At 31.5% G+C, this 23,046-nt stretch overlaps 1 protein-coding gene across 2 annotated transcripts in view; it reads right to left on the bottom strand.

The window, feature by feature from the left end:
• The window catches only part of LOC130901434 (metabotropic glutamate receptor 2), a 602,363-nt gene extending 587,977 nt beyond the window's left edge, over positions 1 to 14,386 (bottom strand). For both annotated transcript variants that reach the window (XR_009060283.1, XM_057812830.1), the window contains exon 1: positions 14,220 to 14,386. Coding sequence is in view for 1 of the 2 variants with exons in the window: in XM_057812830.1 (XP_057668813.1) it covers positions 14,220 to 14,224 (5 nt within the window). In the remaining variant the exon portion in view is untranslated. The remainder of the gene's footprint in view (positions 1 to 14,219) is intronic.
• Between the last annotated feature and the right edge of the window lie 8,660 nt (positions 14,387 to 23,046).

Below are 23,046 nucleotides of genomic sequence, written 5' to 3'. Positions count from 1 at the left end.
ACAGGATTTTACAAAGTGTGCTATAGGTGGTTGCCATATGTCTTAATCGGCTTGAGCAATAAACATACAAAGTCCTATTACCTTCTACATAATGTTGTTCATTAAACGATGTATCAATTTTGAGGATTTTTCCTATGGTGTGGCGAAGATTACACCGCAATTTTTTGATATATAGTCTACTTTCCATCCAAGGCCAAGCATATTGGTGACTTAAATCAATTAAAAATTGATAACGGTGGAAGGCTTATTACTGTATTATTGCTTATTACTGTAAAATTGTTAAGGCCCGTTGTAAGCAATTATTTGAAATTGACATATCACCGCTTTATTTAGAAAATTGTGTTTTGGCTGTTTTGCGAAGATCATCAGTTTATTATGCCCTTCCCTTCTGGGGTACGTGTTATGTGACTCAATTTGAGCGAATCTTCAAACTACAGAAGAAAGCTATAAGATATTGACTAAGACTAAACAGAAAACTCACTGCAGGGGCATTTAATATATTCAAAGTATTGACTTTTCCTTCTTTATTTAAATTTGAATTCGTTTGTCTAATCTGTACGCACGTTTCTCCTATTTTGGAAAGGTCATTTTACAGCTATATACTTAGGAACATCATTTGTATCTACCTTCTCCTAGTTAAGAATTAGTTACAAGATCGATAGTGTACAATGCAAAAAAAATGCACAATCATTTGCCAATTGAAATGAAATCTGTAATATATTTTCTCGCATTTCGCAAAAATTTGAAGGCATATTTACTGGAATGTGCCTTCTACAATGTGTAAATTCTGAACATGATATACAATTAACAATAAATTGCACGTTCCACCTTGCAAATTGCAAGTAAGAAATTGAGAATACTCAACCGAGATTTTACTATCTGGCAAAACCTAAAATCGTATTTTCGTTGAAATTTCTTTCGATAAGAAAAGGAAAAGCAATTTCTATTGGCAAATAGGTATTTACATATCTCATGATATGGCTATGCAATCTTTGATACGCAGGGCTTTTGACGATATACATAATTGGGATTGCCGTGTATTTAATTTCATTATTTGGTTTATGCATTGAATTTGTTTTGGTTTGACACTGTATGAATAAATGTAATGTGTATTACATATGAAAATTTTTACAATGTACATTTTTAAAAGTAATATCGTTATTTATTGTATTTTTCGTGAATTTACTTTATATTTAGATTTTATTTTATTTGTGGATTCATCCAGTTATTTGCGTGTTTATTTTGTAGCTATTTACAAGCTCTTATTTTGAACAATTTTTTGACGCATCAAGCATTTTTCTCCCTCTCTGACTAAGATTGGAAAAATTAAAATTAAAATATCGCTAAAAAACAAGATTAATGAACAGTAAATCATATCAAAGGAATGAATGGAACTGAAATTAATTTTTGACCGGTAAAAATTCAAAAAGGATCATGAAGAAAGGTAAAAATGAAACAGAATTCGCATAAAATCACCGACCTAGTTATTAGTATCTGGTAATTAATCCTTCTACCGACTAAATTGAATTATGAGATGTCAGAAATAAGATAAATGTGAACGTTTATTACATTGTAAAACGTATTACCATATGCACCACGTTTTTATTGGACTATATCTAACAAATAAATCACTATTAAAACATTCTTTCTCTTCAACGTTTCATTCGATAAAAAATAAGACAAATGTTATCTCCTACATTTCGATTTATTCAACTCCATCAACTAATCCAATAGGATTCATCAATACTATGCCCAGATTTTTTGCCACAATACACTATGTATTGGCAATGAAAAGTTCAAATACTTTTACCAGTAGCTGTTTAATAAAAATTGATATAGTAAAATATTGTGACTATGAAATACAACTATTAAATCGACACTGATAAAATTGGTGTGCCCAACGAGTGGTCTTCTTAGCGGGATCTTCGGAAATGATGCGAACTTAGCCAACCAATCAAAGAGTGTTGACTGCTTCGTATGCTCTCCTCGCTTTGTGTGCGGCAGACAATCACTTCCTTCGTGAGTGCGCCATTTGCTTTTTGCCCTCCATACAGTTTGAAGTTTACAATCAAATTGCGTCCTCAAAACTTTTCAAAACACTGTGTGAAGATATGGGAAGTCCACTCTCTGCTTCTCCATACAAAAGTACGGTGACTCTCACGTGGTAATGCACTCTTTTGATTATATGATTTACGTTTGGTAGTCCTAGCTTCACTTTTAGGTCATAAAACCAAACTAAAAGGGATTATTAATGACGAAAACTGGCAACGTATACTTGCTTATTTTCCCAGATTGAACAAAATTATATTTATTTCACTGCAAGGTAAAACTATAACAACGGTAACTGCAAAGCAAAATTCAGGCGTTTTAGGTGGAGAGTTTGAGAGAGGGGGAGGTCAAGTGCTTATCTGGTCTCAACGATTTTTTTAACTACAAGTCATTGCAGCTTAGGATCAGTTTGTTCCATGAAATCAACGAGCACCTCCGAAGCTCAATGTCATCATTTAGAGCATTGTTTGTCAAAAGCTCAGTTCGCTACATGTGAAAAAACCGAATTTTCTATCGTCATATGAAATTTCCACACACTCAACTTTTGAAATTTACTTATTCTATTTCCATTTCCAACAACATACTGTGCGAATCGATCTATACCGGCATCATAGCTAAGTACCTAAGTTTTCTGTGTGTTGAGCCTGACATCCGTCTCCATTTCCCAAGTATTGAGCTCGACTTTCCAAAATTGTGTCATCAGAAACAACTTAAATGTTCACATTAAGATTTCAATATTATTTCCACAGATTTCTAGTAATGAGGAACGCATATTTTTCCGTCTACCAGCAGTGAATGTTTCCGGACAGCAATTTTTATGAATATTTATATTTTATATGGATTAATAATTTACTGATTTCTGTTTGCATTGATATTTTTGTTTTAAAAATTGGAATGTCATGCATTGCTTTTCTTAGGTTATGTTAATAGTGAATCCAACAGCAAGGATCTGAATACAATGTGGGAAATCAGATTAATGGAAACATACCAAGTTTAAAGTTGTTTCCATTGAACATTAAATCAAAGATATATGGTCATTGGAAAGCTCTGCATTAGATGTGAATGTTCAAAAATAATTAATTGATATCCTAGTAATGAATGAAAATCCCCAAAAATCTTCTTCGTTACCTTTATAAATCTTTCAACTGTCGGGTTCACATCATTATTTGAAATTCTAAACAAAAGTTATACGACAGAATTAAAGGATATTCATGCCCGAATTGAATAAAAATCCCATCATTAGTGATCATTGGGGCTGAATATTTGTGGAATTTTCTATGTAGAAATTATCTCAATTTAGTTCAGGAAATTTGTTATGAACCAGAAATAATGAGGAATTTTGTGACAAAAGGTAATTTGACTTATCCACTTTCCACTAAAATATAAATATCAATTTGAGCAAATTGGAGACGAAAATCCCATAAAACGAAAGATCTAACTTTTGAAGAACAAGTGAAAAAAGTGCAGATTAAGCTTGCATAATCAAATTTCCCTGGCATGTCATGGAGAAACAGGCCGCCAACAGAGCATAATTTATATTTATATTCTCATCATGGCTTTCATCAATCAAATTTACCCCGAAAGATCCATTACTATCAGATAAAATTTGAGAAGATTGAAAAACTATAGTTATTTATTAATTTGGTAGAGTAATATAATACTTTGACGAAGGGGAAAAAGTCGTAATATACAGGGACTGCTGAAACCGAATTTGTGGCTTAATTATAATTTTTACAAAAACAATCTATTGACGTATTTTTTGTTCATGCTACATTTTTCGAGATATGACCTGTATTTATGATTTTATTAAGTAGATATGATGTTGCTACACTTAATGACTTCAGGTTTAATGGGACCCTGGTTAACGGATTTAGGTTTACCAACACCAAATTCAATGGTAAGGTGAAATATTTATTAAATACAAAATTGACAATAATCGCGAATTCGACATTTATTTCCATTGCAAGAATCGACCTTGAATTTTGAATTAATTCAGGAGTTATAATTTGTTCATTGGCTCTGATTCGATATCTTAGTTCTATTAATGCATCTAAATGTTTTTGATTTTAGGTCTCTTCTGTTTAAAAATTAGTTTTTTTTTATAGTTTTTTAAAGAAAGATAAATTTTTACGTTTTGACTTTTCTTTAAGTCTTTATCAAAATATGATATTGACACTGACAATTTTCTTATTTATATTGATCTATAGATCACCTTCATCATGAATATCAAAATAAGGATAAAATCAACTTTCTTCCATAAAGAAAAATTAATTTTTCCTTGGTTTCCACATCTCAAATATATTAAATTTATTATAATTCACAAAATAGAGCTATAAATTCTATTTAAATTATTTAGATCTTTTATATCATTTATAGCTTTCGTTCTTATGATTGCGAACCTTTTCTAAAAATTCTCTTTTTCGTGTATTAGATTCCGTTTCAAGAATTTTTGAATATTTATAATTGAATTTATGTTTTTGTGATATTTCATGGTTCGTTAATGCAGCTCTATTTTTTGTATCGTATTGATGATGTCTTAGTCTATTTTCTAAATACTGAGATGTTTGCCCTATGTAGACAGCGTCACAATTAGTACAATGCACTTGATATTTAATATTACTTCTTTTGTTTTTTGGCGTTTCAGATTTCAATTTAGTAAAATATTTGGATAATGTATTATGTCCTCTAAGACTTATACTAATATCATATTTATTGAAATAGTTCGATAATTGTTGGGGAAGTCCTTGTACGTGTGTAAGGAAAAATGTTTTATGTTTTGATGTTTCCTCTCAGTGTTGCTTTTAAATTGATTGTAGTATCTGTTTATCCTTTTCTTGAATATGTTATTTATCATTTTTTCCGGATAATTATTTTCTTTCAATGCAATTTTTGCTTTTTGAATTGCTAAACATCCAAATTAAGGATCTGATAGTTGAATGGATCTATCCGCCAAACTTATTATCACTGATCTTTTTTGTAAAATAGGATGACACGAATTGAAGTTTAAATATCTTGAGGACTAAGTTGGTTTCGTATACCATTCTGTTCTTATGTTATTGTTAATTTTATATAATGTGACATCACGAAAATTGATTCTATTATTATTTCTATTCTATTATTTAGATTCATTCAACTGAGGACTGCACACAGCCATGAAGAAAAAGATTAAGTGAAGATAATAAATAACTTTACCGGCCACTTAATCAAACCTCTTCGGCCCAAACATCTCTGATTAAATAAAGTAATCAGGTATTGTCCAACCCAAATATCAAAATGAGATAGAGCACGATTTTGCGAATCCAAATGTCTTCTGATAACGGTAAATGACCAACACAATTGGGAAGCGAGCGAACTAATTCTGATACTATCTGACCTTGTAAAAGTTGTAAATATCTATCTCCATTTATTATGTCTCTCATTAAGAGGGTTGAATTATTATCACAACAAACGTTAAGCGTTAGCAGATATTATGTATGATCTTCTTCCATCCTATGAGGATTTTATCCGATTAATACTGGCAAATCCGCACAAGCAAATTTTGGTTTCATCGGAAAACAGTGTAGACTTGGAAATATGAGAAATTCTGTGAGGATATGTATCATTGAACTAACTTTTATATGCAGTATTCAAAGTACTAAAAGTAAAGATAGACAAAAGACAATGTGAATTACACAGAAACAAGATAAGTAATCACCAAAGTGGTTTCCCCAACAGATTGATTATTGATTCAATACACATAATAAAGCAGGCCTTTGACACAATTAACACGAAAGAAACAAGCTAACAAAATTATAGGAGCTACCATTGAGTACTTGAGTGCAACAGTGGGAGCGCAATATGAAGAAACAAACATTTTCATGATATATTAAGAAGATTAAAAAGTAGGCCCAGCAATTGATACTGACAAGATGAACTACAGAGTAAGTTTTATGTATGAAACGCCTCAATTATCTCGGAAATGACTTGTAAGATTTTCATAAACTTTTGTGTAGAAGGGTCTTGTGATACGGCCGGTATTATGGACATAGAACAAAATTGTTTAGAGAAAATCAAAAATTAGAAAATAGAGCGCTTTGAATGTTGAGAAGCAGCTTGCGCAATGAGACCCAACTTGATTTATGTTGCAGAGACAATGAGTTTGAGAGAGAATGATAATGATAATAGAAATTAAAATTATGTGTGGTATTATGAGACCAAAATAAGTATAGAAGGAGAACGAATGAAGGCGAAAATGTAGTTGAAATAATGAAAAAATAGCAAGAGTGAAAGGGCTGGGACATATTTGAAGAGATGGTTCAGAAGCTGAGATAGTAGAGTGATTGCAGGGTGGGAGAGGAAGAGGACGATCAAAGTGGAGCTGGTAGAATGAAGTAGTGATTGATATGGAAATAATGCAGGGGAGAAACTAGAAAAAAATATCAAATTCCAGCACAATTCTGAATTGATAATTTTATGTTTATTTAGAAAATGCCTTAAGCCGAAAGTGAGATGATGGGATATACATATTACTTCATGATTCACAGCCAGATCGTGTACCTGTTTCATAATCTGTGGTAATCAGAATATAGCGAAAATACAGATAATTACAGCATGTGAGGAATGCAGCACAGCGAGGTAGGGCCAAAAATTATTGAGAATATTAGACAAGAAAAATTTTTGTAGAAAGTAGAAGATCCATACCGTATAGTGCGAGTTTTATCTTGGAATTTGGATATTGGAAAGTTTCCAATATGAAATTATGGATAGACTGAAGAAAACTTTCTCCGAAGAACTAAATTCTACCCATTTACGATAAATCAAAATATCAATTTCATAGAAAATGTTTTTATTGTAAACGAAGCAACATTTCGTTTGATGGGTCATATTAACCAGCAAAACAGCTGTTATTAATCTAATGAGAATTAACGCTAAAAAGCAATAAAATTTTTGGCCAATTTTTTAATACAAAATGGATCTCGATTTTCTACAAAATACATCAGAAATATTATATTGTTAAGAATCTAAAGTTTGGCGAATGCAACAGGCAACTACCATTTTAATATACGCTAGTAATTTCTTGATATTGTTCTTCCTAGCTTACAGGATATTGTGACCATTATAATAGGAACAATTTCTAGGGAGGCTTCTAGAATTCGAATGATCAAGAAATCAGTTCTCTATAAATAAGCGCTTGTTTATCAGCAATTAATCAGTGTTTAAATGAATTAGTATGATAGGAATAAGATAAGTGTTAAGTGATTAGGACATAGTTAAGTAATTAGTGGATAGTATAGTGAATTTGGAGTTTGTGTATAAACCTACTCCAAGACACCTGCTTCATTTGAAATATAGAATTACAAAATAATTGCAGACCATAAAAACAGCGATGCTAGAAAATAGTAGAGAAATACGTTTAGTCATATTATATTGATCAATGGAGAACAATTTGTAGCATATATTTTGAAGTATCAGAAAATAGAGACGAAGGGGAATGGTAAAAAAGAGTTTGCAAACTGTAGTCAACAATCAGCGAAAGACTAAGATGGATGAAAACGAACAGAAATGAAGACAGAAAAGGATACGAAATATTATAAGAGAAATAAAAAAGAAAAATTCAAATGAAAATACAAGGATTATCTGCAAACAATCGAATGATTCTAATAAAACATGCAAATGTAATCTCAAGAAAATGAAGATTAAAGAAAGCAGGCTGACAAGAATAGACCACCAATAATAAACAAATATGGGCTCGCTAACTGAGCCAAGCACAGAAGATAACATGTAGCATGTAAAAAATGATAAACAAAAATAAAAATATAAGAAGTTAAGGAAATCATGAATGAAATGAGAAATGAAAAAACGGCTGATCAAGATGGAATAAGCATAGAGCTGATAATTTAAGGAGGAACCAAACATTATGAGAGAATATACCAATTAATTAAGATAATATGGTTTACCAAAAAAATGAAAAATTATCACTATATACAAGAAATGTGATCAAAACTATAGGAGGAACACCCTAGTAAACGTTGCCAATAAAATTCTATCAACAGTAATAAGAAAACAACTAGTTGGTCGTACTCAATATCAATACGGCTTCACACGGAAAAAGCACATGAGTGTCAAATAGACATCGAGATGCTCTTTATTGATTTTCAACAGGCGATCGACTTAATAAAGAAAACACTGAAAAACAAGGTGTAGATTCAAAACTGCAAAGATCAATTAAGATGACTATTAGCGAAATATGAGTCAGCATACTAACGCATAAAGCAGAATCTGATGAAATTGTGATTAACAAAGAAGTAAAAAAAGCTTACTATCGACAGCACTATTTAACTTAAAATGCATAATGAAAACAATCATAAAGTTTGAGTTCAAGTGGTGCACACATAATCGCCTATGCTGATGATATAGTACTTGTAATCAAATGAGGATCTATAACGAATTCAATGTTGAACGAGATAGTTACAAAAGGAGAGTGGATTAGTTTTAAATCAAAGAAAACAAAAATGATGAGATTTCAAAGGGGAAAGCTAAAAGTTGTCAAGTATGAATTTATGGAAATGAATAAGTTCAAGTACCTTGGCATTATGATCAATAATAGAGGGAAGAGGAAAACTGAGATTAAGAAAAAATAATTAGTAGTTATGCGTTGTACTTATAACTTGATCCTGGATAGCCATCATGAAGCCTGCGGTCTCTGGAAAGAGATTGCCGATAGTAAACCATCTGTTTGAAGCTTCTTTGTCAACATGCGGCTGGTTGAGGTCGTAATGATGTCTACCGTGTAGTGCCTTTCGTGACCACTGTTCCAGCTTCTCAGTGTCCAATACTATATTCAAGTCAGTAATTATTATTATTGATATGAATTTTCTTTTATGTTCGTAAATTAAAGTTCATTTGGATGATAACAATTTTATGCGTAACTTTGTAAATGCACTAATCACGTACTTTCTCTATCTATTCTCTAGTTCTCATTCGTCCCGACAATTATAATATTTATTATTTAATATCCTTTTTTTCACAAATTTCGCGCATAAGTATAAATTTTGGAATGTTGTAATTCGAGATGGACAAGATTCATAATCATATTTAAGTTTTATTATGTCTATAAAAATATTTGTCCAAGCTATAGAGATAACAAACCAGATATATACGCTCTAGTGGGACAGGAATCGGAATTATCTTTAAATGAGACTTTAGATTTTTCAAAAACAAAGTTTAGCAGCAGCTAGGAAAGAATTTAAATATTTGGAACAAGATTGAATTGAAATGCTTATGTGATATTATTATATAAGAAAAATAACAATTATTTATATTGCGATCTTTACATTTAGAAATATATAAATTTATTTTCTATATTATTGTTACCAAAATTATATCATTCCAGCCCACTTCTCAATTTTCCCATTCTATCATCTTCCGACTCTCTCTAAATCGTTGACTAGCGAATTTTTTATTTTCTCTTTTTATAGTCTTCCAATACAAAGAACCGTGATAGGGCAAAATATAGCTCACGCATATAATCATTGGAATCCTCCTTTTTTGTATCGGAAGAGGCAAGGAATGACGCTCTATATGTGATTCCGGACTCCCATGTTTTTCTCTTATAATTAACTATGTATCAGATTTCCGAATATATAATTTAGAATACATTTACTTTATCGCTAGGGAAGAAACATTATACGAGATTTTTTTTAGAATATATATAATTAAGTATTATATGAAGCAATATATTTGTTCTTCCAATTGTAATTGCGGAAGATGTTTTTATGTGGAGGAGTAAAATTATTACATCGCTCACTTGAGCGGAATTTTTGATAATCAGCTAAAGGAATCGTATCAAATCAGAAATAACAGATTTGGAAATATTTCGGAAATTATGTAATTGGCAAAGAAAATGAGCATGTGGTTTTACCCAAGTCATTATAATACTCCCTTTTATTTCAAACTATTCCGAATATTGTGTTATTTTTGTTAATGGGAACATGAAAAGAACGAGAGTATGATATAGCGTATCTAGTTTTGCGAAAAATATATTTCTTTCCATACGTATGCATAACGAACTATATTAGGGTATAAATAGTATAAATACTAGCTCATATTGCATGCCTCCAGGAGTGGTTTTAATTTTTAACAGAGAAGAACAAATCACAAATTTGAATATCTTGGACCAGTCAGGAAAGGACGACAAAATAGAATAAAAAAGGCAAAAAATATGTACTATGCATTGAATGGAACAATGTTCAATAAGAAATTGAGCAAATGCAATACAATAACAGTAACACATATGGAACATATGGAAGTGAAACGAAGGTAACTCACAATTAAGTAGAAAGTAAACGAATCGAAACCTTCGAGGGATAGCAGGAGAAACAAGGATGGATAAAATAGGAAACGAAATTATAAAAAACAACTAAAGACAAAAAAATCAAAGAAAATATGAATAAGAAAAATGTCAGTTGCTTTCGACATTAAACAGGTTAATAAAACGAATAAAAGAAGCGAAAACAGTAGTAAGAAGTAGAAGGAACAGACCAAGAAAAACATGGAACTAACAAATAGCGCAGATAGAAAAATAAAAGCAGCAGACAATGAATTGAATGTTGATAATGGCACAGGACACGAAAAGATAGAGGAAATTAATAAATGGATAATAAACACATTTCCAACGACCTATAGAGAGAAAAAGGAAAAATGGAAAAACAAGATGAGGAGCAATACCATTACAGATACATCGAAGATTAGTTTTTCAATGCCAGATTATTCGGTTCAAAATAAAATCTCACAAATATAATTTTTTGGATTATTGGAATGAGAATCAATATAAACATTTTATGGTGCTACTTACTATGCCTTTTTAGAATTATTTACTTTACTTACTATTATCAGACGTCAATGTATTTCAATGCTCTCAAAAACGAGAGTATATATAATTATATGCAGCCTGGCAATATCACGCTTACACATTAATGTTGATAGGAAGGATATACTGCTGAGAGAGTGGAACTTTTTATTGTCTAGTTTAGTGTTATAAAGTTCAGTGCCTCCTTCGTTCTTTGAGATATCAATTTGAAAACTTGAGATATTATATTTATCACATTTTAAAATTATTCAAAAACTTGCAGGGTGTTTCACGCTATACCACATCAAAATTAAATTTTCTTAAGTAAAACACTCTATATTTTATTGCATATTTGGAAACAAATTTGATATCACAATAATATAGAGTTGTAATGTGTTCTACGGGGTATTTAGAGAGTTATAACGAATTTTCCATAAAAATTGTAACAAGTTCAATACCCTTTATAATGTAAAAGAAATTCGAGAATAGAAATCCGTTGCGGCCAAACCCTTCAAATAGTGGTAAAAATTCTGGAAAATAGTTCGGTAATATTCATTTCATCTGACACAGGGTGAATCAATATACCCGTATATCAATTTCTCGGTTTTTCCAAATAAATCACTCTGTATTTTATGCAAGTATCATTGCTCTTTGATCCTGTAGAGGTTAAATTGTAAATAGAAAGGAAAAAAAGATGAATTTCCAAATATATCACAGGAAAGGAACAATAAAAAAACGATTCTATTCACTACAATATACGTACACGTCTTTATTATAACACTAAGTTTTCAGAATGATTTCCAAAGACATCTATGCTTGAAGTCTATAAGGGAAAGAGTTACTCACATTACGAATTATATATACGGAAACATTGCGAAATTCCTTTTTACACTGCAAAAAAATATCAGAATATCTCAAGAACAAATTAATTTAGGTATATAAAATGCTTGATAATTTTCCAGAATTTTCACTTCTATTCGAATGCTTGGCCGCAACAAATCTTCATTTTAGAATTTCTTTTACATTATACAAGGTATTGAAGTTATTACAATTTTTGTGGAAAATTGGTTATAACTTTTAAAATATCACATGAAACAAATCACAATCCTATATTATTGTAAGTTGATAAAAAACATGCAATACAAGACAGGGTGTTTGATTCAAAAAAATGTAACTCTGATATCGCATTTTCGAACACCCTGTAAGATTATGAATAATTTTAGAATGTGCAGACTGATAATGGCTATATCCGTCAGATTTTCAAATTGATATGTCGAAAGGCAAAGGAGGCACTTAGCTTTATCACACTAATCAATTACCCTGTATATAGGAGTAAGTATTAGTGTTTAACGCCAAAATGCGGTCCCAAAGAGGGACATCAATAGAAAAAAAATGAATTTAATTAAAAAATTCTAGTCGAAATTACAAGCATTACTGGTAATTTTCACAATAAGAATGGTACAAACTTTGAACATTTAAACTGTTATATTCCTTCTTGATAAGTGTAAAAATGTTTGAATTTATCTGATTGTTTATATAAAGAAAATCGAGTCAAGAATTTCGATAAATGCCATTCTAAATACATACATACAAAGTACTTGCATGCTTGGTATTTTATGTTTTTAGAAGTTTAGAAATTATATTTTCATACGAATTACATAATGATGAAATATGAATAATATTTTGCATCTTACTGACACAATAAAAAAATATGAACTAGTGTTTAAAGAAAAATCATGGGTGAAATTAGTTCAATATTTTTGTCATCACTTGATAGAAAGATTTATTATAGTTTTGTTTGATCTTATTTAATATGTTGTGGCCAACTAAAGCTACTAAACTAAAACTAGCCAACTAAATTTTTCTTCAATTTTTTCCTTATACGAGTAACACGATGTTCGACAGTATGCAGTTCAATTAGAAATGTTCGATTGTGCTGCAATACCTTCAGTAAATATTTTTAATGAATAATTACAATGACAATTTCTTGGCTTGTACAACGATCTAAAAATCTACATATCTCCTAAACCATAAATTTTAACTAGTCAAACAAAGAGAAACTTTTTGTTACAAAATACGTTTTTGCTATATTTAGATTGTACAAGTAGTCCCCGTTAAAGTTACCATTGGGCATGAGTCGGCCCTGGCTTTCAGTTAGTATAGAATTATTCAATCCTTAAAATACACTACATGGACGTAATTTTCCATTAAAAATTCATAATGTTCGAATGTATAATTAAGAAAATATACTTAAATATAAGTTCTGATTTCGCAACTTTAAACTTTAGAAGCGTGTTGTGGAGGAATATATCTAGAGTTAGACGATTCAATCAACTTCCCATATATGAGTATTTTCTTCCCTTTTCATCCAAACTGAACTCAACAATCCACTGGCCTGAATCAATTAACTCTTATATTTTCAACTCCACTTTGTAAGTGATTAATTATGAACGACCGACATATAGAACAGACTGTTAATTGTACACCTTTATACCTCCGTTCAGAAATATTGAATTAAGCTCTGCGTTCAAATGAATCTCTATCTCTTTTAACTAATAGCTTTAGCGATTGGCTTGATAATGACATAACTCGCAAATTTTTAACCATATCGACTACAAATCTCATTACTAACAATACTTTCCAGCATCAATTTGAATTTATCAGCATCTAATCTATTTTTTCTTCGGACGTAAAAAGAATTTTTTCTAGTCTTACACCGTCCGTGTCATCATTAAAACATATTCAAGTTATTATAAAAAGATCCTTGATGAAGGAAACATCCCCTTTGTCGTTACATCAAAATAATCATGACTTTTTCTAAAATCTAAAATATGTTTTTTTGAAAAGACGTTTTAAATATTTTAATCTTGTTATGACAGTGTTATAGACTTATTGCTTTTTCTTCTAAAAAAGCTCATAAAATGTGTGTTTGACCTTATAAAACCATAGTTTATTCCATTTTCATTCAAGAAACGCTGCCATAACATTCCTTAATTATTTCTTATATGTTTTTCTAACTTTGCAATTCACGGAGAAACTTGTAACTTATATAAATAAACACTTATATAATGTTAATTGTAATTTGGTAATTGATTAAAAATGTATTCCAAATTCCATCACAACTTAAAAGCCATTTTCAATAGAATAATTTATCAAAAACTTTAGCTTCAAGATAACAAAAAAATGTATTATCCTAAAAGTGATACGACAATTTATTGTACAAATAGGAAAATATAAGTCAAATTTCCCAAAAAATACCATTATAAGTTTATTGCAAACTTTCAATAGTCTAATACACCTTTTTAATAAATATAAACTTTAAGAAAAATCTCACATTTGTTACCTCATCTATTTTTTTCATTCGTAGAATTAAACACTACGTTTTTGATTTTTGTTTCCAGAGCAAGTTCAAGAATAACATATATAGAATAGTGACAGTTCGGACGAGAAAATTATCGCAAAATTTCACAAAACCGGTATGCCGTTACCGTTACATTTGCCGAGCTTACTGACTTTAGAAATTTCTGAGCGCTTCCACATCCGATATGCAGCAGTTAACATAAGAGATTCTGCGCTCAAATGGATAGAAAGTTTTGAATTCGATGTGTTCAATAATTCCGTATCTCCCGATTCTTAACAATAATGATAAGTTGGAAATACAATCCATATTTTTCTCTATTTCTCTTTTCTTGAATAAATTATTTCTAGTTTTGGTGCATTTCAATACATCGCGTGTTTTATATGACAAGATATGTTGAAGATTCTGCTATCGACTTTAATCAAAAACTATTTATCAATGACAAGTTTGATTTATAAATATAATATTCACCTCATGCTCCCCAAAACTTCTTGGCATTTCAATCTGACAATAAAATTGCTAATTTTTGGTTCAAATGATGAGAACTATCCACTATACTGTTATTAATGTAGGAACTATAGATATATATATATATATATATATATATATATATATATATATATATATACGAGGGTTGCTTCTAAAGTTTTAAGATATGAAAACACTAATGTGAATATGTCAAATCTAAGATTGCGATCAGAAAGCTTTATATTTTGAATGGTGAATGTAATCAAAACGTGTTATCATACGAGTACTGTTTGAGTTGTTTACATCTACTTTAAACATTTACCTTGATCAGAAAATTGAATTAGATGGCGAACATTTTCTATGAACTTCGACGTGATTTGAAACTATCAACTCTCAATGACTTTTGGTGATGAAGCAGTATCTCGAGCAACCGTGTTTTGCCGAATTCAATCGTGGTCGCACTTTGTTACAGGATGAATTTCGAGAAGGTCGTCCAAAATCGGCTGTTGTGTCAGAAAATATCAATGCTGTGAAAAGCTGCAAGGCATACTAGAACACTAGATTTATTTACCATTTCTTGAATATTTGGCTATCATGAAGAATTATTTGCATTGGATACCGCAGAATTTGACAATCGCTCAAAAAGCTGGTGTTGATAGATTCAAAGAAATACTGTACAAATTCAATCGCGATACTTCAGAACACGTCTAAGATTGTGGCAGGGGACGAGTTATGGATCTATGCATATGAACCCGAAACTAGATAAAAATCGATTTTATTGGTTTTTCATATTCAAATTCAACAAAAGTTATTCGCGCATGAAGCACTTCGAAGCAAATGAGCGCTTGGTGCACCAACATTTGTTTGCCAGAAGTAAAAAAGTCAGGGAAAGCAATCGCAGAAGACGAATATCTAATTGATGTGTAATCCGTTGCATAGTCCTTGTTGACACTCAATGATTTTTTTTACTTATACAGATCAAAAATAAATTGGCAGATCAACATATCTCTACACCTGAAAAAACGGATGATAGGTTCAAATTCACATGTTTTGGGAGATACTTCAATCGGAATAGAAAAAAATGCTTGGACAATTAAATTAGTTCAAACGGATGCAAAAGTGATCTTGAAGGAATCTAAGACGAAGAACAATAAAGCCATATCCAATTATAACTATTTGTTTATTTTTGTCTATCTTAAAACTTAAGTAGCATCCCTCTTATCCTGAAAAATTATGTACGTTTGGACGTTCTGACTTTGAATGAAAAAGTTATTTCACCATAAAAAGTAATATAATAGCGAACTTTCACAGATATAGCGAGATTGACAGATAGTGTGGGATTTCTACTCACTAAAAAAATCCTCCAGTTCATGCTAAAGAATGTTGAAATCACCCTAAGGTATTACTTCAGCATTTCTGCATTGTTCAATTTCTTTCTGCTTTCGTGTTAATTTATTTTTAGTAAAATTTGCTATCACTTACCATTCTTGCGGACTGTTTAGCATATATTCCACGATATGTTTAGATAAAATTTTATCGCCCATTTTCATCTCGGTGGTTTTTCCCTCTATCCCCCACTGGGAACACTCAAAAAAGGTGTGGTAAACGTCGTCTATTTGCATGCTACAGATGGTTTCCGAAATTTTAAACCATGTTCTTTTTACCCATAACATAAATTTATGTTAGGTATCAATCTTTTAGTCCATTAACACTTAGCGATGTCTAGTGTTGACTTAGTGATGATTGTTTGCCACATACTTATAGTTCGATTCCTCTCTGCCTTCTTCACAAGCCCTGATATAGGAATAGCTCCTAGGATTGTGGTGTTTGCGTGGGGTTGTGTTCGACTATTTCTATTTCAATATTTTTTTATTTTTTAAGAAATTTTATTTTTTTGAAAAATTTGTCTTTTTTTGTTTATTTTAAATTCAGAGGGGGGTGGGTGGATACAGCTGCGGCTGCATTATTCCCTATCCCTATCGTCGGCCATTTGGCTGGAGATCCAGTTCACCAGGTTGCAGGGAAACCGCAAAAAACCTGCAATACCGACTATACGATCGACGAAGACTGTGTAGAGTGGGTGTTGGGGGTCGGAGTCGGAGTTTATCTCATTGATATGGGACTTTTGGTGCAGTTTTTGCATGTAGCGGAGTTTGATTCTGGACATTTCTCTGGTTTGTGGTCAGATGCATCGCAAGAGGAACGGATCAGTGCGAAAGCCTGTTAAAATTGTTGCCATTGATGCAGGCAAACCTGTTTAAATATTAACACGATAATAAGAAAAATACTTGAAAAATGTTCATATATTTTGGGGAATATGGCTTTGTGAATTAACATCGCTGTTACATAGTCAGCGCTCATTAATTTCATTACTTTATCACTATAATCTTCCGAAAATAGTTCAAGGATTTCATTAGATTTGTCTTCAGTAATAGTTGTTTCTCAAAAACAATCCATAACAAAGTAGCGAATTTGAATATGAGAACAGGACTGACTTCAGATGACCTTGGGAAAAAAATTTTTCATTATTTTTCTCGTAGTGTCGAAAGTATCCAACGAGTTCACGTTTGCTCAGATAGAGGGATTCCTTGTTAAGCTGTCATGACGATGGTTGCCGTTTCATGTTTCATTGCAAATATGTTCACACTAAATGCGCTATATCATTTGTCTCACAAGCCACAGTGGGTATAATATATCTTAGTTTAAATATATACAAAGTAAATATTGCTACAAAAATCAATTTACTATATTTAGTATAATAACGCTCACACGATTATTCGCATACGTCTCAATTATAATGCTACTTTCCTTAATATACTAAACTATATATAAACCACATAAGGGTGTAGTTTCTAATTGGCCGTGTCTTAATTCAAATTTGCTAGGCCCCGTAGAGTACATTATCATAATAATCCGATTAAATATACCAATTAATTTGTCTTTAAACCTATTACATTCTCTAAACATATTGCGGTGCTCTATTTAGGTTAAATAACCTCTATATTTTCGTATAGAACGAAAATTATTAAAATATTTTTGTTTTCTAGATAGAAAATCATATAGTGGGAAAAATAAATGCAGTGAATACGAGGATGGTTCAAACATTAGCCAAAATTTTTGGATAAACGCGTGAAGAAAGTACTGTCGCAAAAGTGGCTGCACCCGATATTAGTCTGGTCTGTTACGATACGTAAAGAACAGTCTGGACCGACTAACCTAGGTTTTTAGTGTGCTTATAGCCATGAGCGAGAAGCAAATACCAGTATCTGTTGCACAACGCATCATCAATCTTTTTTTGTCAAAGATAATGTAAGATCCTTAGAAATTTATCAAAAATTACTTTAGAAATTTGGTGATGAATGGTATTCCGCTTTTCAAAAAGGCCAAGGAGTGGTGCCACTTGCGCGACGTCCCAGAACAAGTGTTACCGATAAGAACGCCAGTGCTGTAGAAAAACTGATTTGAGGAGCCTGAGGCAGTACTGAACGCAATGTTGCTGAATAATTGGGTGTCATAGGTAGGTAGTATTGAGCAAATAATGGTCAAGACTTCCGAATTTTGAGAAGAAATTCACAGGCTGGGAAGCCACGCGGCTATTATTTACTTGGTCCATTGAATGAGGCCCTTGGGGGAGTACAAGTCGACAGATTTTTAGGGAAATGTTATCCGAAAGCTTCTGAACAGGTGACAAAAATGTGTAGAATGTGACGGAGACTATCTAAAAAAACTCTACAATTTATACAAGTGGTAACAAGTTTGAGCACATTCCAGCTTGACATTTTGCTACTATATTCCTATAAATCAGTTCTGTTTATCATCAACTGTTGTAATTCCCAAGTCAGCTTCTGAGTAACGGATGGTTAGAATTTTATAGAGAAAATAAAGCCATACCAAACTCATTGTGAATGGACCAAATAATTGAACAACTTATCAATAATACAGACGGTGATATAGATCCTTAAAGTTACACAAAGCAAACATAATTAAATGGAATAGGTTATGACTATCTAGTTCGCTCATCCTCCCGAGGCCAGTAGTAATGTACGTACAAGAAAATATAATCCTGTGACTCCTGTCAAATGATTGAAATCTTTCCCAATATAGAAATATATATCTCGACAAATAGTGACCTAATTACGGGGAAGAGCGAAAGTCTCGACCAACTGATACGCCAGAAATGTATTTGCTATTCAAAGGCTTTTGTCTATGACGGAGAAAAAGCGCAGTACATAAATACCAAAAAATTGTGGCGAGAGATGAAACAAATCCAAAAAGTTTTCGACTAACTATGCCGAGAAAGTTTTGACTTTTTCTTACGAGCAGTTTGATTTAATCACAAAATGAAAAAAATGGAAGAAAAAAAAAGGATAACCTTGCTTCAATCCGTCAATGTCAGACATTTATCTAATCGTTCTAAAGTTATTAATACTTTATAAGAAATAATTCATTTTTCTCATTAGTATTATTCACTATGACTCCTGGTATTAGTTGGTTTAATTATAGACAGATTTTCTAGATCCACTGGATTATTTCAATTCAATTCATGAAAGGAGCATAGAAACAAGACATTTTGAAGAAAAATAATTTTTGGAAAAGTCAAGAGTTTATTAAAAAAATGTTTGTACATATTAAAATACATTATTTTGGGAACTTATTTCTTGAAAATAACATCTTCCGAATGTGAAACCATTATGCTCCCGGCATTTATTTAATCGCGCATATAATTCTTTGTTTTTAATGCTAAACTAAACGTTTTCGTCTTATGTAAATTTCAATATATATAACTCTCAAGAAAATAATCAACATCTGGTATAAATTTCCCTTTCATTTCCATGTTACACTACAAAAATTATTTTTATGTAATCCGTAGAAAATGCTTGTGTTTCATATGAGTATAAATATATAAATACGACAAATGTCGTGGATAACTAGAGCTGTTATGTTTATTATGCTTTTCATCTTATGTGAAAGACATTACAATTCTTCTTCTTCGGCTTATTTTAGGGCTTGCTCTGTATTCTCCAACTTCTTCACTCGATATTGTGATATGGATGTTCATGATTCAGCCAATCTTTTTGATGAATTGCCTGCTGATCTTCTGGTGGTTGTCTTCATCTTGAATGCTTGCTTCGCAAGCTGATTCTCTCCCATTTTCTAGACGTGTGCCGTCCACTCTCTTCTTCTCCTATGTATCCATATAACTACATCCGTAATCTGATCGCAGGCCTGTTTAATTTAATTTAATTTGTCCCAAAGGGTTATTCCGGTTATCAATCTAATTTTTTCATCTCTGTTGTTCGGAGTTGTATTGTCAAACTTGTATCCGCTTTCTTGTTAGCTGCATAGATTTATATGGGATATGCATACAACTGTTTTGTATATACGTAACATGAATTTGTTGTGCCATATAGGTCAAGCAAACTTTGCTTGGGGGATAGATATCTTCATATTGAACTGTTCTGTCATTTGGTTGAATCTGGAAACATTTGTTATGAAATGTAATCTGCGTGGCATACAATTCGGAACTCGCTGCAAAGTATTCTATCAATATCCTTGTTAAAAGTTTCATTTTGATGATAAGAAGGCAAATGCCTCGATTTTTTTGGGTCTTTTTTTGCATTCTTATTCCACTCACTGTATTGTAGGGTCCTGGAGACTTCTTATTTTTCAACCTTAGGATCGCAGTTTCAACTTTCTTTTCGCTGATCTCGAAAGTATCAGTTTTTTGTTCCAGTGTGCTAGGGGTACCATCCTGGTCATTTGATTATAGGTTCTTAAAATGATTTGTCTACTCCCTCGGTGAGATTATAGGCGCAATATATTCTGTGGTTAGTCTTTTTCTTCATCTTATCAGATTATATATCTTTCCTTGAACCCCATAAAGAGCATTCTGAATTTCTATTGAGAACTTCTCCCAATACTCTCATTTTATATCCGATATTCTCACATTTATTCCATTTTAACCCATAATATATAGTTGGTGTTCTGCTTTTGTTTTTAGGCTTCAGATGATTTTATTCTGATGCATCCAAAACTATACAGCTCTTGGATTTTACTCTACAAAAGATTTGGCGACTCATACAATTGCCGTTGCTTAGAAAAGACTCTTGGTATTAGAGTTTTTACCAAGAACTTATCAAGTTGAGTATTTTTCTATTTATTTCCACTATATTTGTCTCAAAGTCTTTGGCTAGCTTGTCAAGAATTAGGTTATTTTTTTTATTCCATTCCTATAGTTGCGCTCCTTAATATCCCAAAGGATTGGATTAGACTCATATGCCTCGTATGTCCATTTTTCTGGTGAAGACATTCTTGAGAGTACTCTCAGAAATTCAAACTCGAATTAAATTTCTTAGAGAACCTCTCAGAAGGATTTATACTTGCTACTGTGAAGAAAGAGGGGTAGTTCTCGGAGAGTTTCCCCTCTACTTCCGGCGAAAACTCTCAGGACCCCTTACACTCACACGTGTAAACGCACCTTAATGAGTGGTCTATGTTGTTATTAATTGGTTTTTTTGTAAAGAGAAAATGTCAAGCAAAAAGGAATCTTAAACAATGAAAAATGGTTATAATTAACAATAAAAAAAATCAATATATGACTTTCATGCTACAAATAATGATAAAATTGTGAAGCGAGACTTTTATATTTCTTCATTTTTTTCTTAATAACAACCCTCCAGCCCAATGAAATAGATGTAACAAATACAAATGATAACCTGTGGCACTTTTCAAAGAATTGCAGAATGTTATAAATGGGATACATTTATAAGAAAGGATTTATGGTATTCGTGCTGCCTTAGGCGTTTGAGAGAGTTTTTTGTCTTACATATTTGAATGATTGAATAATTCACAATGAGTTTTCAGCTTTTTATATCTAAGAAAAATCAGAAAAGCCGAGCAATTCAGCTGGAAAAGTGCCATATTTGAATCTCATAACTACGAGGGTGTATTCAATTAGTTTATTTCAATCTACCTGGTATAATATCGTTTTATTGAAATTTCGAAATAAATTGATTCTAATACTATATTTTTGAAAGTTATACATATATATATATATATATATATATATATATATATATATATATATATATATATATATATATATATATATATATATATATATAAATTTCTTTAATGAAACATTCAAAATTTGAAATATAATTCCCCCTCATTCAGTGATCTGGTAGCTTCAAGCAATAATATTGGTTCTCAAAACTATGCATATCAGCAATAAATTAGTGAGGTTCATTTGCGTACTTTCGATAGTCAGGTTAATTTTCAGTATAATTTTCTTCAAGGTCTATAAATTATATACAAATAATATTTGAACGTCCTGGTCTGATGACAATCTCTCTCTTGAAAGTGAGATTTTGGTGAGAAGAGTAAGGAAATAGGAAAAAGTCGCAGGATACAAGTCATGTGAATACGATTTATCTGCCAAAGAATAGTTGCAATCACATAAAAATGTTCGAATGCGCTTTTATTCCAAAGTGAACAATCGCAACACCCAATGAGCGGATATCTCTTGGATGCTCAATTCTTCAAACAATATATGAAGAATGTCTTCTTTTGAGCCGATAACCTTCTCTATCTCTCTATCTAACATTAAATCAACGGTCCAGTATTATTATTATTTTAAAAGAGCAGTAATACAAATAACACATTCAAGCGCAACCGCTTTCGTCGCTATTTATACATTGAACCACTAATTCAGAAAATTTTATGATCTTTCCCTTTGTGTTTTTTCAGCTTGTGTCAACAAATAAAATGAGTGACGAGAATTTTGAAACCTTTTCCTTCGAAACATCTCCTATTGTCTAGAAATGTTGCAATTCAGATAAGCCAAAGGTTTGAAATCAGTCCTCATTTTCATAAACAAATGGGACAGTATGTTTATATTTCTTCTTTGGACCTAGTAAGTAATTTAGTTATGTTGTTGAATGGAGAATTAAACTAATTTAATCTAGACATTTTTCTTGTTCATCTTTACATCTATAGATTCTCACGTAAACCAACCGATTACTTATGTAACTGTTATCACTTTCACACGTCTTGTTATAAATAAAAATAAGATTGAATAAAATATGTTAGGTTATATTTATATTTTGATGACACAAAAATGTAGGTACTAAAAATTGAATATAGAATAAGGGCTCAATCATCTCTCTTGTTACGCCCACTATCTTCGCATGGAACGGATTAAATGCGGAACGAAATGTGTAATAAAAAATTACTGCTATTAAATTCCTAGACATTATTTTTAAATCAGATTAAAGATTTTGGAAATATTTATTTCATCGTGATTGCTTTTTTTGTAATAATTTTGACGCATCCCGTTACAATA

Source organism: Diorhabda carinulata, chromosome X, assembly GCF_026250575.1.
Source record: "Diorhabda carinulata isolate Delta chromosome X, icDioCari1.1, whole genome shotgun sequence".
NCBI lineage: Eukaryota > Metazoa > Arthropoda > Insecta > Coleoptera > Chrysomelidae > Diorhabda > Diorhabda carinulata.
The sequence above is the reverse complement of the archived record's forward strand: the minus strand, read 5'-3'. Positions and strand labels throughout refer to the sequence as shown.